Genomic DNA, 16,048 nt, shown 5'->3' on the forward strand with positions numbered 1-16,048 from the left:
AGGATGCAACTGATACATTTAACAATAGGGATGGGCAAGAATGACATCGAGATTTTTACTGTCCTCTGTGCTTTTGTTCTTAGTATTGGCTCTGGTCTTCTGCAATAGAAGACAATATAAAATGAGTATGCGAGAACAAGTATGGTCAAGTGCTTCAGTGACAAACTTTCAGCAGGTCACAGGACAGAAGAAAAAGGCAGCGATCGGTTTGTAAAATCTTTATTAACAAAACAGTTCAAATCACAGCTCTTAGGGGTCTAAAACGTATCAAAGCGATATATACATGATATTAGGAACCTGATCTTGGACCTGAGATTAAAGAAAGACAAAAAAGAAAACAACACAAACAAAAAATACCCATACACACAATCAGTGGTGAGTATAAACACATGGCCCCTAACAGCGGCCATTCAGCAGTAGACTCACTCGTGCCTGGATGTCTCGTATCTGCCCGGGTTTATTTGAACGATCTGGTTTTTTTCTGGGTTTTTATTTCAGGTTTTTTCTTTGGGCTTGAGAACTCCTTGGTGCAAAGTTCACAAACCCAGCGACCTGCGATATAAAAAGGCAGAAAGTTGGCTATAGGTTAAACTTACACAGTTGACCTGACGTACTGCTGCCATGTCACAGTTGACACCCACTCTTCAACAGCCTGTCCCAGACTAGGAGTACTGGCGCCTACCGTAAACAGGACAGGGTACAAGACAGGGGTATACCAACAATGGGATACCAGTCCATTGCAGGGCACATGTGCACACGCACACATACACACACACACACACACACACACACACACACAATTTAGAGACTACCATCAGCCATACAGTATGTCTTTGGATGTGGGAAGAAATGCATACAGAATGAACATACAAAGTCCATGCATGAAGTTCAGTGATGGGATTCAGATTCCCAACCATGAAGGTTACAGGCAACAGCACAACCCCCCGAACTACTCAATCATTCTGAAAACAACAGTGTAAATACAGAGGGTTCTGCAACAGGAATGTCTAGGGAAACATTTTCAATGTCAGCAAACATATTCCTGCATATACACACAGATTTATTAACGGTGAATTGACTCAAAAGTAGCAACACTACGTGGAGAGGCGGCAGCTGAAGTGGGGTGGGAGGAGGCGTGGGGCTCACCCAGCGGAATGGAGACCACGCCCACGCAGAAGGTGTGGAAGCCACGGTCACACTGGTCACAGAACATCATCTCCTCCTCGTGGTGGGGCTGCTCGCACACCATGCAGGTCTTACACTCCATGCACTGCCACGGGTATGTCTTTATCAGGGCCACCAGCTCGGTGCTCATGTCCAGGCAGGACGGATGTCCTTGGGGTGGGGGTGGGGGGGGGGGGGGGGGGTGGGGGGGGGGGGCACAGAGGCATTTCAGCAAAACAGTGATAGAATTGGGATTTTCTGGAATTTTTAGCGACAAGCTAAAAGACATGATACAGTACATGGTCACATGACATGCAGGTCACATGAGAGGAGGCCACTCACCACTGTTCTGGCACTGCGAGCAGTGAATGAGGTCCTCAGGCTTGCCCTTCTTGTTGGACTCCAGACCCTTCTGACATATGCCGCAAAAGGCATTGGGAATGATCTTAGGCTGGAAGGGCAGAACATGGCTATAAAGACCACGGTGACAGGGCAGGGGAGGGGGGCACCACCTCAAAGTGGTACTAAGGGGCTCCGAATGGGCTCAGAAAGTACCCCCCTGTTAAGTACAAGAGACAGCGCAATTTAGCCACCCTGAGAGGCAGGTGTGCCAAAACTTCCTCTATGCTTTCCACTAACAACCGCTTTTAGCATAAACTAGCTTCCAGGTATAAGCCTACCACAGAGAAGACAAAAGTACAGAACATTTGCAAAAACATTAGTACATGCTGATATAAATTTAAGCTTACAGGCTGATAAATGTTGCCAAACCCAACAGACGCAAGCAGCGTGAAGCATGACAAATAGTACAACTAATTCTGGACCACCAGAGGGTGGCATTGAGCTACTGTGACTTACATACTGTGTTGGTACTGCTCACAGGCGGAAACCTTTATAATCTATGCAATTTTTTTGCAAGACTTTTCACAGCCAATACAAACAAACACAGATCCTCAGACACAAACATGCTTAGCACACATCTGTTGGTGCTGATAAATGACCACTGGTGTTTCAGTGAAGAGATAATAAACCAACATGAATGTGTTTATGTTTGACCCATTTCGATCTGACAACTTTTGCCAATTTTTTTCCTTTGTTTGTATGCCTCACCAAACTGATGTTACAGTTAAATAATAAAACTCGGCATCATCATATTGAGACCCATGTCAGGGAAACTATGGTTCCAGACTTTCATTTGCAGATATTCTAAAGAGAGAGTTTGCCTTGTGCTATTAACTTCTAGAGCAATGATTCTCAACCCATGGGTTACAACCCAAATTTGGGTCACAGCAAGTTCTGAAAGAGTTGCAAGGCAGAGTCGGAAATGTAAGCAATTTTAAAACCAGCAAGCTCCTATAGTGATCCACAATAAGATTTCCCAGCCCTATAAAAACCTATAAAATGAGTCTTGGGTCTGCAAATGCTTAGCGTAAAACTAATGACAACTCAACCAAACCAAGAAGCCAAACCACAGATGCTTAATTTAAAATTCACTGGTATATCGAATCAGTTACGACAGGCATTGACTGGCATATACTGCAGAGTGCACTGCGTGCTTGATCACAGCATGAATTTAAACTTATGCTTGATGTAGAGTCACGACTGAGCTGGCATGGTAAAAATTGGGTCGCGGTGCAAAAAAGGTTGAGAACCAGTGTTCTAGAGGAACCTTGGTAAAATGCATTACAACCAAGGTTCCTGTTGTTGGTTTCAACATGACCACCACCAAAGCACCCCAGAGTATTTTTGCGGATTCAGGACTGTCAGGTCTCTGCACAGAGAAAATGAGGCTGTGAAAATGAGTGTGCCTGGATGACCGTGCCGGGAAACCCAGAGAGGAGGCTTCTAATACACAGTCAACGGGGCAAAACAAATTAGTGCAGGACATTTTCAAATCTTTATTTCAACGCTTATCTGTAATAAACCTAAATACGTGACATTTCAGGCAAACTCTGTGTTAATTGGGTGAAGAAAATGACAGGCGCAGTAGCCTTTTGAAAATGCAGACAGAGAACCCAACGGGAGGGAGGTGCAGCAGGAAGAGGCGTGAATGAAGCACAGAGTTATGCAGAGAATACCATCAGCCTTCAAACATTTCACAGTCCGAGGAGTGGCAGCTCCCATTACACAGCTTCAGCTAGCAAGTAATTACACCAACAAAAAACAGTCATCAAAATAAAACATGATACACTGCATGTTGGACAGGATCAACAGAAGCTCTGTGCTGAAGAGAACTAGTTTCTAGAAGATTATGACTAAAAACAGATTCAGGCACCTTGTTTTGGGATTGACTTCCCAGGGCCACTTATTTGAATGGGGTCTCGGTATTTAGATAGTGCTGTGAAAAATGTACAAGCAGCTTGGAATTGCTATTTATGTGTAGGTCAGCATTCATCCTACACAAAGAACCACTTGGCATAATTCAGTTAGACCCAAAACCAAATGAACTATTTCAGGATTGCCTGAATCTAAAATTCAGACCTCATTAAGGTGTTTAATCATTTGAATCTCCATGATCAGCCATCACTGACATCCCCTGAGGCCCAGACAAGCAGCAGTCATGTCAACTTCTGTCCCAGCTGAGCTCACACTGAAATCATTTGGTCCTACTGCGGAGGCTGTTTGCATGCGAGGTTTCAGCTAAGGTAACACAGAACATTCAAAAATTAAAAGCAATAAATAAGAAAGCTGAAATGTTACCACTACTTTTTAAAACTTACTCTGGCTTTGAACAGAAGTAAATTAACAATGTGTTAATTTGAACAACTGAATCGATTTTAAATTCATTCTATCTGGGATAATTATTATCAAAGAACTGGTCCAGAAAGAGACATGCCCCATGGCCTCTTGGACTTAGGCTGAGCCACATTGCCTAATGTTAAACTCCCGAACTGACACACTTCCACACACATACCTGCCCTACAACAGAACATCGCTCAACTAAAGAACATGACTGTGCTGGGCTAGAAAATTTTAATTCTCTTAACATTTACTCATAGTGTCCCTGGAATTTCTCCTAAAACAATTTGGTACAAGTATTTAAACTCTAGCTACAGAAATTACTCAAACATGGGAAAAAGTACACTATGTCCAAGCCTTTACATGCCCTTTGGCAAAATACTGCTATAAAATGCAACCATGAGTGCTGCTGCAGGTGGCTGCCATGCTTGCACTCACCTGTCTGTGTGTCATGGAGAGCAAAACGAGTTAGGCAAAGAGAATTTGCCCAGGAGGGATCAATAAAAAAAAAAGTGTCATTATTATTATTGGAGGTGTCGAAAAACAACAGAAGGGACATAAAGATATATAATGCATTAAATTATGCACTAAAGACCAAAACGTGGACAATGGATTGAGTTCTGGTAAAAGTACTTTGGGGGACATTGCATTTTCCATCATGGCCCATTATTTCAACTATGGGGCACAGATCTGATGGCAGATGCACACACTTGCAGTGCCCTGCAATTCGAGACTGAGAACCAGCCAAGTGAAAAGCCTTTTGAAAATTATGTAAAGATCTTTTGTTGATCCATCGGTTACAAAGTTCATATAGGCATATTTCAGGAACATTCTACTAAAAAAAGTAGGCAAAAAACAGGAAAAGCAACGAGCCATGTGATGGTCTCTACAATCAGTCTCTATGCATTTGATAGACTCACATCTCGCAGCAAAATCCAGGACATCATAAATGCTAGACTATTAAACCCACATTTGGTACACAATGTAGGAATACAGAAGTAAAGTGTTACAAAAAGAAAGTAAAATTACACATACTAAACTCAGCTTTCAAACAATATATATTGTTAAGGGCATACCGTATTTTAATGCTACAAAGCATAACGAACAAACTATATAACCCAAATGTTAGCACTAGTAAATCTAGCAGCCAGAGTAACGTGCTCACTTGCCTTTCAGTGCCTAAGAGGCTGGCAAAAGAGAGATATATTAAGACAATGGAAATAGGGGATAACACAGGGGCAGGGTTTAAACAGAGGAGCAAGGAAACAAAACTCAGAAACGTTATTGCTCTAGAAAGGAGACGCCCCTGTGTGCACATCTAGAAAAATTACAGTAACCTAAGTGGTACAAAAAAAAATTATTATTATTATTTTTTTAAGTGTCATGTCTGCTGTGGGGAAGAGAGGCGAGGCAGACATGAATAGGAAGGGGGTGGGGAAAGTGCTGTTGGTAAAGTCAGGGGCTTTTATCTTCTACCTTGTACCCAGGGACAGTTTTGTGTTGGAGGGGGCGTACAGGGACATCCTTTCCTGGGGCGGCGGCCCGATCCTTAGCCTTGGCCTGCGCTGTGCTGTCCTGGCTGTCTCCATCCGAGGTGTTCCCAGAGGAGCTATCCTGTGGGGGGTGACAGTGGTTCATGGCTAATAAGCATCTGTCGTTAATGTTTTTGTTGAACAACATGGACTCCGACATCCTCCCTGAACCCTACATGCACCCTCATTCCACAGCTTGCCCCAAATGCTGCCACCCACCGACGAGCCGTTGGCCTTCTTGCCCTCATCGACTTTGCCGGTGTCGTCGGGGTCATCTGAGTCACCATCACTGTCCAGGGCGGGCAATTCAGGGTCCAGCGGAGGCTCGTATAGGGCTGTGTTCAGGGGCAGATAGCGCAGCTCGTTCGGGGAGTACCTGCACACAGCCAGGAGATTGGTGGGTGAGAGTCAATCTGTAAACTAACCATTAACCACACCAGGACTAAAGGTTCAAAGATGACCAGCTCTGAACTGGGCGATCAAAATAAATTCAGCGCAAGTTACAAAGAGCATGGCCCCACAGGTCCTACATACTTCTTATAATAATCCTGAAACTGCCCAGGGATCAGCGCCACCGGGTACGGCCCCGTCTTGGTCCTTTCCGGGGGCAGGACCCTGTACTTCCCCTGGGGCACTTGGATAATCTGTGGGGTTTTGCAAAGAAACTTGTGTCTAATTCTAACCTTACTTCTGTTTTATTAATTTTATTATTTTTTTTAATTGTATTCATAACTGCACCCATGGCTCTGGCGGTTGACTCACATGGGTCTGCAGGTCGAAGTATGCTCGCCGTTCCTCCATCCTCTCCCTGTTGAAGCTGCTGTTGAACTCCGCTGCCCTCTTGGCTGCTTTCTTGATATACTCAGGCACCTTGCTGGCCTCCACTTTCTGTGGGATCTGCTGCTGCATTTGCTAGAAAAAGAACAGAAAATGTCTTCCGTCTTCAGGTGGTACAGAACTACAGGGTGTGCAGCTTTTAGTCTAAAGAAGAGAACAGATGTCAGAATTGCTACAGAGAACGACATTACAGATTGCATCCATGGCTATTTTGGCCACATAATGTCACTGCATATTTTGTTTTATAATATAGTGATCATCTGTCAAAAATTGCACAGAGGGAGTAACATCCATGTCCAAATTCAAAAAGATGGAACCACAGATTTGAATAGGACTGTCACACAGAACTATAGTGCAAAACAGGTTAAAGGGGATCTTAGATTAATTATACTAACAACATGATACAATGTGTCATTTAATCAAACATTCAGAAGAAAAGGTACAACATTTTATCCCATAAGACAAATTAGGTAAGGTGTAAATTGAGAACAAGCGAGTGTTAATGCTGATACAGTACAGACCCCAGAAGCAGGTCCAAGTGATTACTCACAGAGTACTCTTTTGTGATCCTCTGCCGCTCCCGCTCTTGGAGGATGACAGAGTACTCAGCATGTTTGGCTGGATATTCCTTTATCATCAAATCAATGACCTCATCGCTACGCAGAGCTGTGAGACCTGTGCAGATCAGTACAAAGGAGAGGATGTATAATGAACAAGCAGGGCCCTGAACACATCCTACATGAGCAGAGGTTTGACATTCACATCACGGTCAAGTAACACTCTCACCCAGGGTGCACTGCGTTTCAGTGATGACATTTTGCTCTCTCAGGTAGAGTTTCTCTTTGTGAGAAAGGTCTCTTCTTTCCAAATCTCCAAAATAGAAGAATTTCATTGTTAGAAACGATCTCCAGGTTATATAAAAGCCACTTGCCAGACTGGTGCACTGTCACTACACCCTAGTTATGTGGCTAGACCTGCAGCTTTTGTAAAGCTTTACCTGGGTATTTGCGCTTAAAGGACGTGACCCCAAGGTACTCGCTGACTTGCTCCTGTAACATGTAGTACTCCCCGCTGTCATCCGAGGGCCATTTGTACTCAATCAGATTCTCTGCAGGAAAGTATGTAGGCCTGCAAAGATTGGAGATACAGCAAGGACCCCCACAAAGGCTTCTCATTTAGCATGGAGGCATTCTCGATACCAGAAAGGCTTTCAAACTCCTGGAATGATTTCATCGGTTTCTGATGCAAATACTGGCAAACAGGTTTAGACACGGCTTGTGATGTGAGTCACTGGGAACTTAATTACTTAGACTATAATTACCCAAGATCCTGGCTGGAGGTGTCACAGCTCCTAGAGCTGTCTCCAGATCCCATCCTGCGCCTTTTTGGGGCTTGACTGCCATCGTTAGAGTTCTCCTCCATGTCATCCTTTGTGGAGGGGGGGGGGGGAAATACACACATTCCATTTAATTCTTAACTTAAAAGTAATGTGTCATTTATGCATAATAGAGAATCCAGTCACATGTATTAAGGGCTTGAGTTGTAATGGCATGCACATGGGAAAAAATGGCAAAAACCTTCTCCTTTGAAAATATACCCCCCCACCCCACAAATTGTGTAATTGCTTTTAAGATAAATCTACTGATATCAGGGCTACTTAACTAGCAGAATGAGAATTTAATTCGGACCATGTAATCCTTTCCCCCACTAACCCCCTTCATACATACATATACATACATATATATATATATATACATATACATATATAAAATATAATATAAAAATAAAATAAAATGATAAACACAGCAATTTAACATTACACATAACGTTCCACTGCAACAACAAAGCATAGGCACAACACAAAACAAAAAAAAATACACATACAGTCAGGTCCATAAATCTTGGGACATCGACACAATTCTAATCTTTTTGGCTCTATAAACCACCACAATGGATTTAAAAAGAAACGAACAAGATGTGCTTTAACTGCAGACTGTCAGTTTTAATTTGAGGGTATTTACTTACAAATCAGGTGAATGGTGTAGGAATTACAGCCTCATTTTTTAAAGGAGCAAATGTAATGGGACAAATTAATCATAAATCAAACTTTCACTTTTTAATACTTGGTTGCAAATCCATCCATCCATTTTCCAAACCGCTTATCCTATTGGGTCGCGGGGGGTCCGGAGCCTATCCCGGAAGCAATGGGCACAAGGCTGGGAACAACCCAGGATGGGGGGCCAGCCCATCGCAGGGCACACTCACACACCATTCACTCTCACATGCATTCCTACGGGCAATTTAGCAAGTCCAATTAGCCTTAGCATGTTTTTGGACTGTGGGGGGAAACCGGAGTACCCGGAGGAAACCCCACGACGACATGGGGAGAACATGCAAACTCCACACACATGTGGCCCAGGCGGAGATTCGAACCCGGGTCCCAGAGGTGTGAGGCAACAGTGCTAACCACTGCACCACCATGCCGCTGGTTGCAAATCCTTTGCAGTCAATTATAGCCTGAAGTCTGGAATGCATAGACATCACCAGACGCTGGGTTACAATCCTGGTGATGCTCTGCCAGGCCTCTTGTTATGGTCTAGTCTAGGGTTGGAATGCAACAGAAAGGAAAGGGAAGAGGGAAAGGGAAAACCAGGACAACCAGGGGCGGAGGAAAGGGAACACGGGACACAAAAGGGATCTTTTTTTGTATCTTGTATTTATTCACAGACAGTTGCACAATAGTCTAACAGACTTCGGGAGTGATCACGGCCAAAATAATAAACAAAAACACCACTTCCGCACGCATGCCCAAACTAAGCTAATCCTGATGGAGAAAACAAAATACAAACAAAAGAACAATACTAACACCTAACTCCCTACCCAAATTAACAATAAAACACCACGTTGCACAAAAACAAACTGACACTACACCATGACACTACCACTACCATGCTTCACTGATGAGGTGGTATGTTTTGGATCATGAGCAGTTCCTTTCCTTCTCCATACTCTTCTCTTCCCATCACACTGGTACAAGTTGATCTTTGTATTCTCTGTCCATAGGATGTTGTTCCAGAACCGTAAAGGCTTTTTTAGATGTTGTTGGCAAACTCTAATCTGGCCTTCCCGTTTTTGAGGCTCACCAATGGTTTACACCTTGTGGTGAACCTTCTGTATTCACTCTGCTGAAGTCTTCTCTTGATTGTTGACTTTGACACACACACACCTACTTCCTGGAGAGTGTTCTTGATCTGGCCAACTGTTCTGAAGGGGTTTTTCTTCACCAGGGAAAGAATTCTTCGGTTATCCACCACAACTGTTTTCCGTGGTCTCCAGGGTCTTTTGGTGTTGCTGAGCTCACCGGTGCGGTCTTTCTTTTTAAGAATGTTCCAAACAGTTGATTTGGCCACACCTAATGTTTATGCTCTCTCTCTGGTTTGTTTTTATTTTTCAGCCTAATGATGGCTTGCTTCACTGATAGTGACAGCTCTTTGGATCTCATATTGAGAGCTGACAGCAACAGATTCCAAATGTAAATAGCACATTTGAAATATACTCTAGACCTTTTATCTGCTCCTTGTAAGCCTGTGTGCCTGTAATCAGAAGGTTGCAGGTTCAAACCCAGCCCCAGCCTGTGGGTCCTTGAGCAAGGCCCTTAACCCCCAGCTCCCTGGGCGCTGCTACAGGTGGCAGCCCTTCGCAGACAACTTCCTCTATGAAAAAAGAGCAAGTTGTGGGAGGCGTAAAGACAATTATCCCAAAGGGGATCAATAAAAAGTGTCAAAAATTAAATAAATTAAATAAGATAATGAGGGAATACCACACACCTGGCTATGGAACAGCTGAGTAGCATATTGTCCCATTACTTTAGGTCCCTTAAAAAGTGGAAGGCACATATACAAACTTGTAATTCCTACACCATTCACCTGATTTGTATGTAAATACCCTGAAATTAAAGCTGAAAGTCTGCAGTTAAAGCACATCTTGTTCGTTTCATTTCAAATCCATTGTGGTGGTGTATAGATCCAAAAAATTAGAATTGTGTTGATGTCCCAATATTTAGCTAGCTAGATTAAGATCAGGTTTTTTCTTACGTTCAGTTCTTTATATGGACATTATAGTGCAGGGAGTTCGCTAAAACATTTTTACTCCCTCAAAGGAAAAAAAAATGTTTTGCTATATTAATTATTATACCTGAAAAAAAATCAGTTTAAAGTTTAAATGGTAAATAGACTGCGTTGACATAGCACTTTTTTTACTCCTACGAGTACTCAAAGTGCTTTACAATTTGTGCCTCACATTCACCCATTCATACAGCAGTGGCGAAGGTGCCATGCAAGGTGCCAAACTGCATACCAGGAACAATTTGGGGTTCAGTGTCTTGCTCACGGACACTTTGATGGGGTCAGGAGGAACCAAGGCTCGAACCTGCAACTCTTTGGTTGCCGAACAATAGCACTACCTCCTGCACCACCATCTTCAGCTGTGCCACCATTTTCCCCTAATCATAAACATTTTCATCCTTGTTGTTTAAATCACTCCTAGACGGGTTTTTGTGACGTTTGTTGAACTCCTTTTTTGTTTGATGAATACCCCAATATTATTACAATAAAATCACATTGCAATACTTAGAAATTTTCCAATACCTTGCTGTCCTACTAAAGATGGGCGATATGGGCTGAAAATCATATCTCATTCAGCTGAACCGCAATATACGACACATCTCTCAATATTGTTTTCCCATAAAGTAATAATGAATGGACAGTTCCAAGTCAGAGCCAAATGTACTCAATTTCATACAGGCACTTTTATTTACAGACAGTTGCACATGTACGTGAAAAAATAGCTCAAAATGTCAATTTGTCCTAACCTTACTGCGATACGACAGATATATCTATCGATTATTGCTAGCTTACCGAAAATGTTATTGTCATTTTTATGGGCTGAAACTGAAAGCGGATAATCCAAAAAGTAAAATACATAACTTGTCTAAAAAACACGAACTAATGTAATGTAAACAGGCATTGTGTGTCTGAAATACCTCCATCCATCCATTTTCCAAACTGCTTATCCTACTGGGTCACGGGTGCTTCACACACATGTAACCCAGGCGGAGACTCGAACCCGGGTCCCAGAGGTGCAACAGTGCTAACCACTGCACCACCATGCCGCCCCCCGTCTGAAATACCTTTTAAGATTAAACGTTAAAACATGTCGGGTATTTCGAGATACAGCATAGTAAATCAGTGTGATGCTGACAGTAAAGTGTGATCAATGTATTTAATAAAATATTTAAGATGTATGAACATTGAAAACGCAGAAATAAGCCATAACTCCAACGCAAGGTAGGATAGATCCATGGACGGTTCTTCAAGCACGAGGAAAGTCGCTTGATTTGAATGGTCAACTGAGCATTACCTTTCTGTTATCAGAAGTTGATATGCTGGTCCTGGGGCAATCATATGTTTGGCACCCATTCATGTTTTGTAGCGTTTCCTTTTGCAGTTTAATGAACACAAAATGTTTAAATTTAAGGAAAAAAAATATCATTACAGAGAATCGTGATCTCAATTCTAAGCAAAAGAATCGCTTTTTCCAGAATTGTGCAACCCTAACCCACACATAAAGGCAGTTTTCAGGATAAAAGTCAAATATTGTAAAATTCCTTTAACCAACCTTAGAAAATCAACAGGAATGGCTTGAACAAGCTCAAGATATCTTTTAACTGAACAATTAATGTTATATTTCAGAACAAATTGATTGTGGTCTAACAAATCTCCATTATGATCCATTAAATGAACAATAGACCAAATATTCCTTTCCATCCAATCTTTATAAAAATAATCTTACTCTTCCAGGGTGGAGTGGTGGATCTGATGCTAGGGATCTGTGCCAGCACCGAGAAGGTTGCTGGTTGAAATCCCCTGAATGCCCAGAGTGATTCTACAAGGCCCTTAACCTGCATTTGCTTTATCCTGGGTATGATGTTAATCTGCATCCAGCCTTAAAAGGAGGTCCTCCAACTTACAGGGAAAACTTGGTTGGTAGCATGATTGCCACTCCAGCCACCAGGAAAAACTCACAATGGTCCATTTGGACTAGTGTGGTGCTGAGGCATCGCCCACCGCATGGCTGCACTCAGGTTCTCATCCCTGAGGTGGTTTGTTGTGTGATGTATTCAGTGCATGATCCTTATCTGATCCATAAAATATATCCATTACAATAAGACCTTGGACATTCTTGAGGTTACATTCCAGAACCCGTCGCGAATAACGAAGATTTGTGGATGTTTGTCACTAAAAATGGTAATAAATGCTTATTTCTATCATTTAAACCCTAAATATGCTCCCAAAATGCTTTAATTTCATTTAAAAGTTAGCTTAATACATTACCTTTACAAAAAAAAACAAATGTTTGATGCAAAAATAGAGTACTGAATCACACAACGGATATTTGCCACACTAGCACATTTACAGTACAGTATACTAATGTTACCCCTACTAATTCATAGAACATGGCTTTGGCTTCTGTTTTCTTTTGCATTCACAGTAAGGTAGAATGAGTAATTGAACCCTTTTAGTGTTTACAGCAAATGCCTCTCGAGGAACAGGCAGCAAACTCAAAATGACGTTAATGACCGGACTCTGGAAGCATACTTAAATACACAGGACTAATGACAGCAACTCGAAACAGCGCTGATCACACAGGGATTCCACACGAGGTAGATGAGGGGGCGTGGCACACGGGAGGATCGGAGGAGCAGGCCCTGACAGTTCCAAAGGGAATAAACTTTGCGAATGGGATTCACATCTTGTAAAGGTACAGTACAGTATATACGTAAAAGGAACGTCTCCATACGAAAGCCATGTTCAGCCATAATGTGGGGAGTGAAATTATGTGAATACAACATTTTCCAATATAGTAACATCTGTTTATGATAATTAGATAATTTAACAGGTAGTCCCATGGGTTCAATATCACAAACGAAAAGAAAATGAATACCTCCAACCAACTGAAATACATGACATGGGAAAATAAACCGCAAAATATGTTCATGTTTTAAGAAAGTCTAATGATTTTAATTTGATAAATCCATTAATTTCCTCAAAATCTATCACATTCAGACCACCATCCTCTATTGTTTTAACCAAATCATTTTTTCCTTATCAGATGACTTATTGTTCCATAGAAAACTTATAATGAAGTTTGTTCAATTCATTAATATGATGATTAGGGACTACTAAAGAATACGCAGGGAAAACTAACTGTGCAAGACTCTCCACTATTGTGAGCAAAATTCACCCAAATACTGATGTTTCTTTGCAGGCAGCGGTTTACGATCCTCTCTTTATTTACGGAATTAAATTAAAGTTCAAATTTTCCCTTTGATTAATATTTTTACATACATATATATACCCAAATATTTAACTATACTTCTAACTGGGATCTTACATATAGTTTCATCTGAATGCTCTTGAATGGTAATGATTTCACATTTTTTAAAGATTAAGATTAACCCTGAAGCCTCTAAAAAAAACAAACACAGCATGTAAAGCCTTTGATGCTAAGGTGGGGTCTCTATTTTAAAAAATAGTGTTATCTGCTAATTGTGTGATAACCACAGACATTCCAGACACATTTAATGGCTGAACATCATCATGTGTTTTACTACATACTGATAACGCAGTAGCTAAAATAAAGCGGTTGGGGGTAATAGGATATCCTTGATGAATATACCTCGCATTAAATGAAATCTATTAGCTGTCCCACACTGCAATGACATCACACTTATTATATATTTATACAACACTGAAACTATAGTAATAAAACAATTCCCAAATCCAAAAAGTTCAAGGGCACCCAAAATAAATTGATACTTCACTCTATCAAAGGTCGTGAAGAAATACAAAAATAAAATAAGCCCATCATCCTAGATAAGACCTCTATAATTGAATCGATCCAAATTAAAACATATATTATGTATAGACATATTCTGAAGAAATTTAGACAGTCTAATATTTTCCAATTTGACCACTGCAGGTATTACTCACTTCCAGCTAATTATAAATATTTTCCCCTTCTATTTATCAGGAAGACAATTACTCAATAATATTTTCATAATATTTATTCACAAAAGTTTTTATGTTTGATGTCGAGTTCTGTCAAAACAGTTTAAATAGAACTCATGCATTCCTCACGCATCGTAACTGGAACACCTCTCATGTGTAAAGAGAATGAATATATATAAACAAACCATACATTGCTGTCTAACAGATTACTTCAACAAGTAATCTTCAACTTAATAATAACAATAGAAATCAAAAACATATATTTCCACCAACCATGTATTCCTTCACAATACTAAACCATAGAAAGGTCCCCATTGAAACCCCTGCATTACCACATCATAGAGGCACTAATCTCAATATTTTGAAATTATATTTGTAGTGCCTGTGAGTCGAATGATTATGTTTTCAAACTTAATGGAATTTTATACACCTAAAGATTACGCTTCATCCATCACAAGGACACTTGGGTCAGGGGGGGCAGTTGAACTGACCGGACTACAAAAACATCGGTCAAGTTTCTGGGCCCGATTTCTAGAAACCTTCTTAACGCTACGTCGTTGATAAGTTCTATCTTTTAACATATCAGGTCCTGCTAGTAATTCTCCTGCGTTGCCAGGGGTATCCAGGGATAATGCTGCCGGTTTGGTTAGCCTGATATGCACAAACTACTCATTGGTACACCTGGAAAATCTTCAGGCTCACAGAGGGTCAAACCGCCGTATTACAGTACAGCTGCTGGACGCCACGATGTACATAGGCATCAAGGCGGGAAAATGACCGACTAAATAAAGTCTATATTTATCCGGTTTTGTTAGTCTGATTGATCCTCCCGCTGGTAAACACATCGAACACGGTGGAGTCTACTCGTACCTGCAGCTGCTCTGTGAAGCCACGTCGTTATCTTACAGGGGGTTATGGATACTTTTACGTGCTGCTGTTGGCGATAAAGGGGCGAAAACTCCCATTACCGCTGTCTGCTTGTGGAACCCCGGTGGGACAAAGTGTCATAGCGCTCACTCAAGCCATACGCCGAATCGTATCTTACAGACCCGCGCTGGCTGTTCGGCTAACGTACTCCGTGCAAGACCGTGGCTCGCTCAGAGTCCCCGAGGACGAAGGGGAAGAACCCCGCAGACTACCGCAAACTCACCCCGAGCCCCCAAAAAAACAGCCGGCCAGCCAGCGTTTTGAAGCTGCTCCCGGCTTTCCATTATTAAGCCATATGCAGATACTTACCTTTAGGGAGTGGGCTCCCGGCGTGGCTGGGCTGCTGTCGCAGACTCTGGAGGGCAGAAGCGCAGCCATGTTGGCAGCGACGCGCCCATCAAAAACGCGGACTGACTCTCAAGGCTCTCTCTTAACCGCACTTGCCACAAATCCTGGCTAACCACTCGCTGCCACTGCGCCGTGTAGGCCAAAACGGCTCTTATTTATTATTATAAGAAGTGTTTCCCCCGTTTAAATAATTTATTATCAATAAATAATAAACGAATGAGTATGCGCATGCGTGCTGGGGTGTACACGTGGGTGCGCTCTGAAGAAGCTCAGAAGCTTCCACTCTTCTCTGTCTCCGTGCGCTGTATTGGTTATTCATGAGGACAGAATTAAGATACGGTGTCGATTTACAACATTTAACATGTTAGTGTTTTAAAAAACTTAGTTTAGCATTGTTTCCATGGCAGTCAAAATAGAACATACTGTAATTTT

General features: G+C 41.8%; 2 protein-coding genes across 2 annotated transcripts in view; one reads left to right on the plus strand and one right to left on the minus strand.

Annotated features, from left to right (window-relative positions):
• Positions 1-203: 203 nt before the first annotated feature.
• phf10 (PHD finger protein 10) lies at positions 204-15,870 on the minus strand. The gene is made up of 12 exons (XM_049009062.1): positions 15,578-15,870; positions 7,594-7,700; positions 7,270-7,400; positions 7,059-7,142; positions 6,823-6,947; positions 6,198-6,347; positions 5,970-6,079; positions 5,655-5,811; positions 5,380-5,517; positions 1,507-1,615; positions 1,147-1,335; positions 204-552 (listed from the first exon to the last, which is right to left on the minus strand). Exons 1-12 carry the CDS (start codon positions 15,644-15,646, stop codon positions 458-460), a joined length of 1,464 nt encoding a protein of 487 aa, XP_048865019.1. The 5' UTR covers positions 15,647-15,870; the 3' UTR covers positions 204-457.
• hnrnph3 (heterogeneous nuclear ribonucleoprotein H3 (2H9)) overlaps positions 8,551-16,048 on the plus strand; it is a 76,001-nt gene continuing 68,503 nt past the window's right edge. The window contains exon 1 of the mRNA XM_049009068.1: positions 8,551-8,718. The gene's annotated coding sequence lies outside the window, so the exon portion shown is untranslated. The remainder of the gene's footprint in view (positions 8,719-16,048) is intronic.

This window comes from Brienomyrus brachyistius, chromosome 3 (assembly GCF_023856365.1).
Source record: "Brienomyrus brachyistius isolate T26 chromosome 3, BBRACH_0.4, whole genome shotgun sequence".
NCBI classification, from domain to species: domain Eukaryota; kingdom Metazoa; phylum Chordata; class Actinopteri; order Osteoglossiformes; family Mormyridae; genus Brienomyrus; species Brienomyrus brachyistius.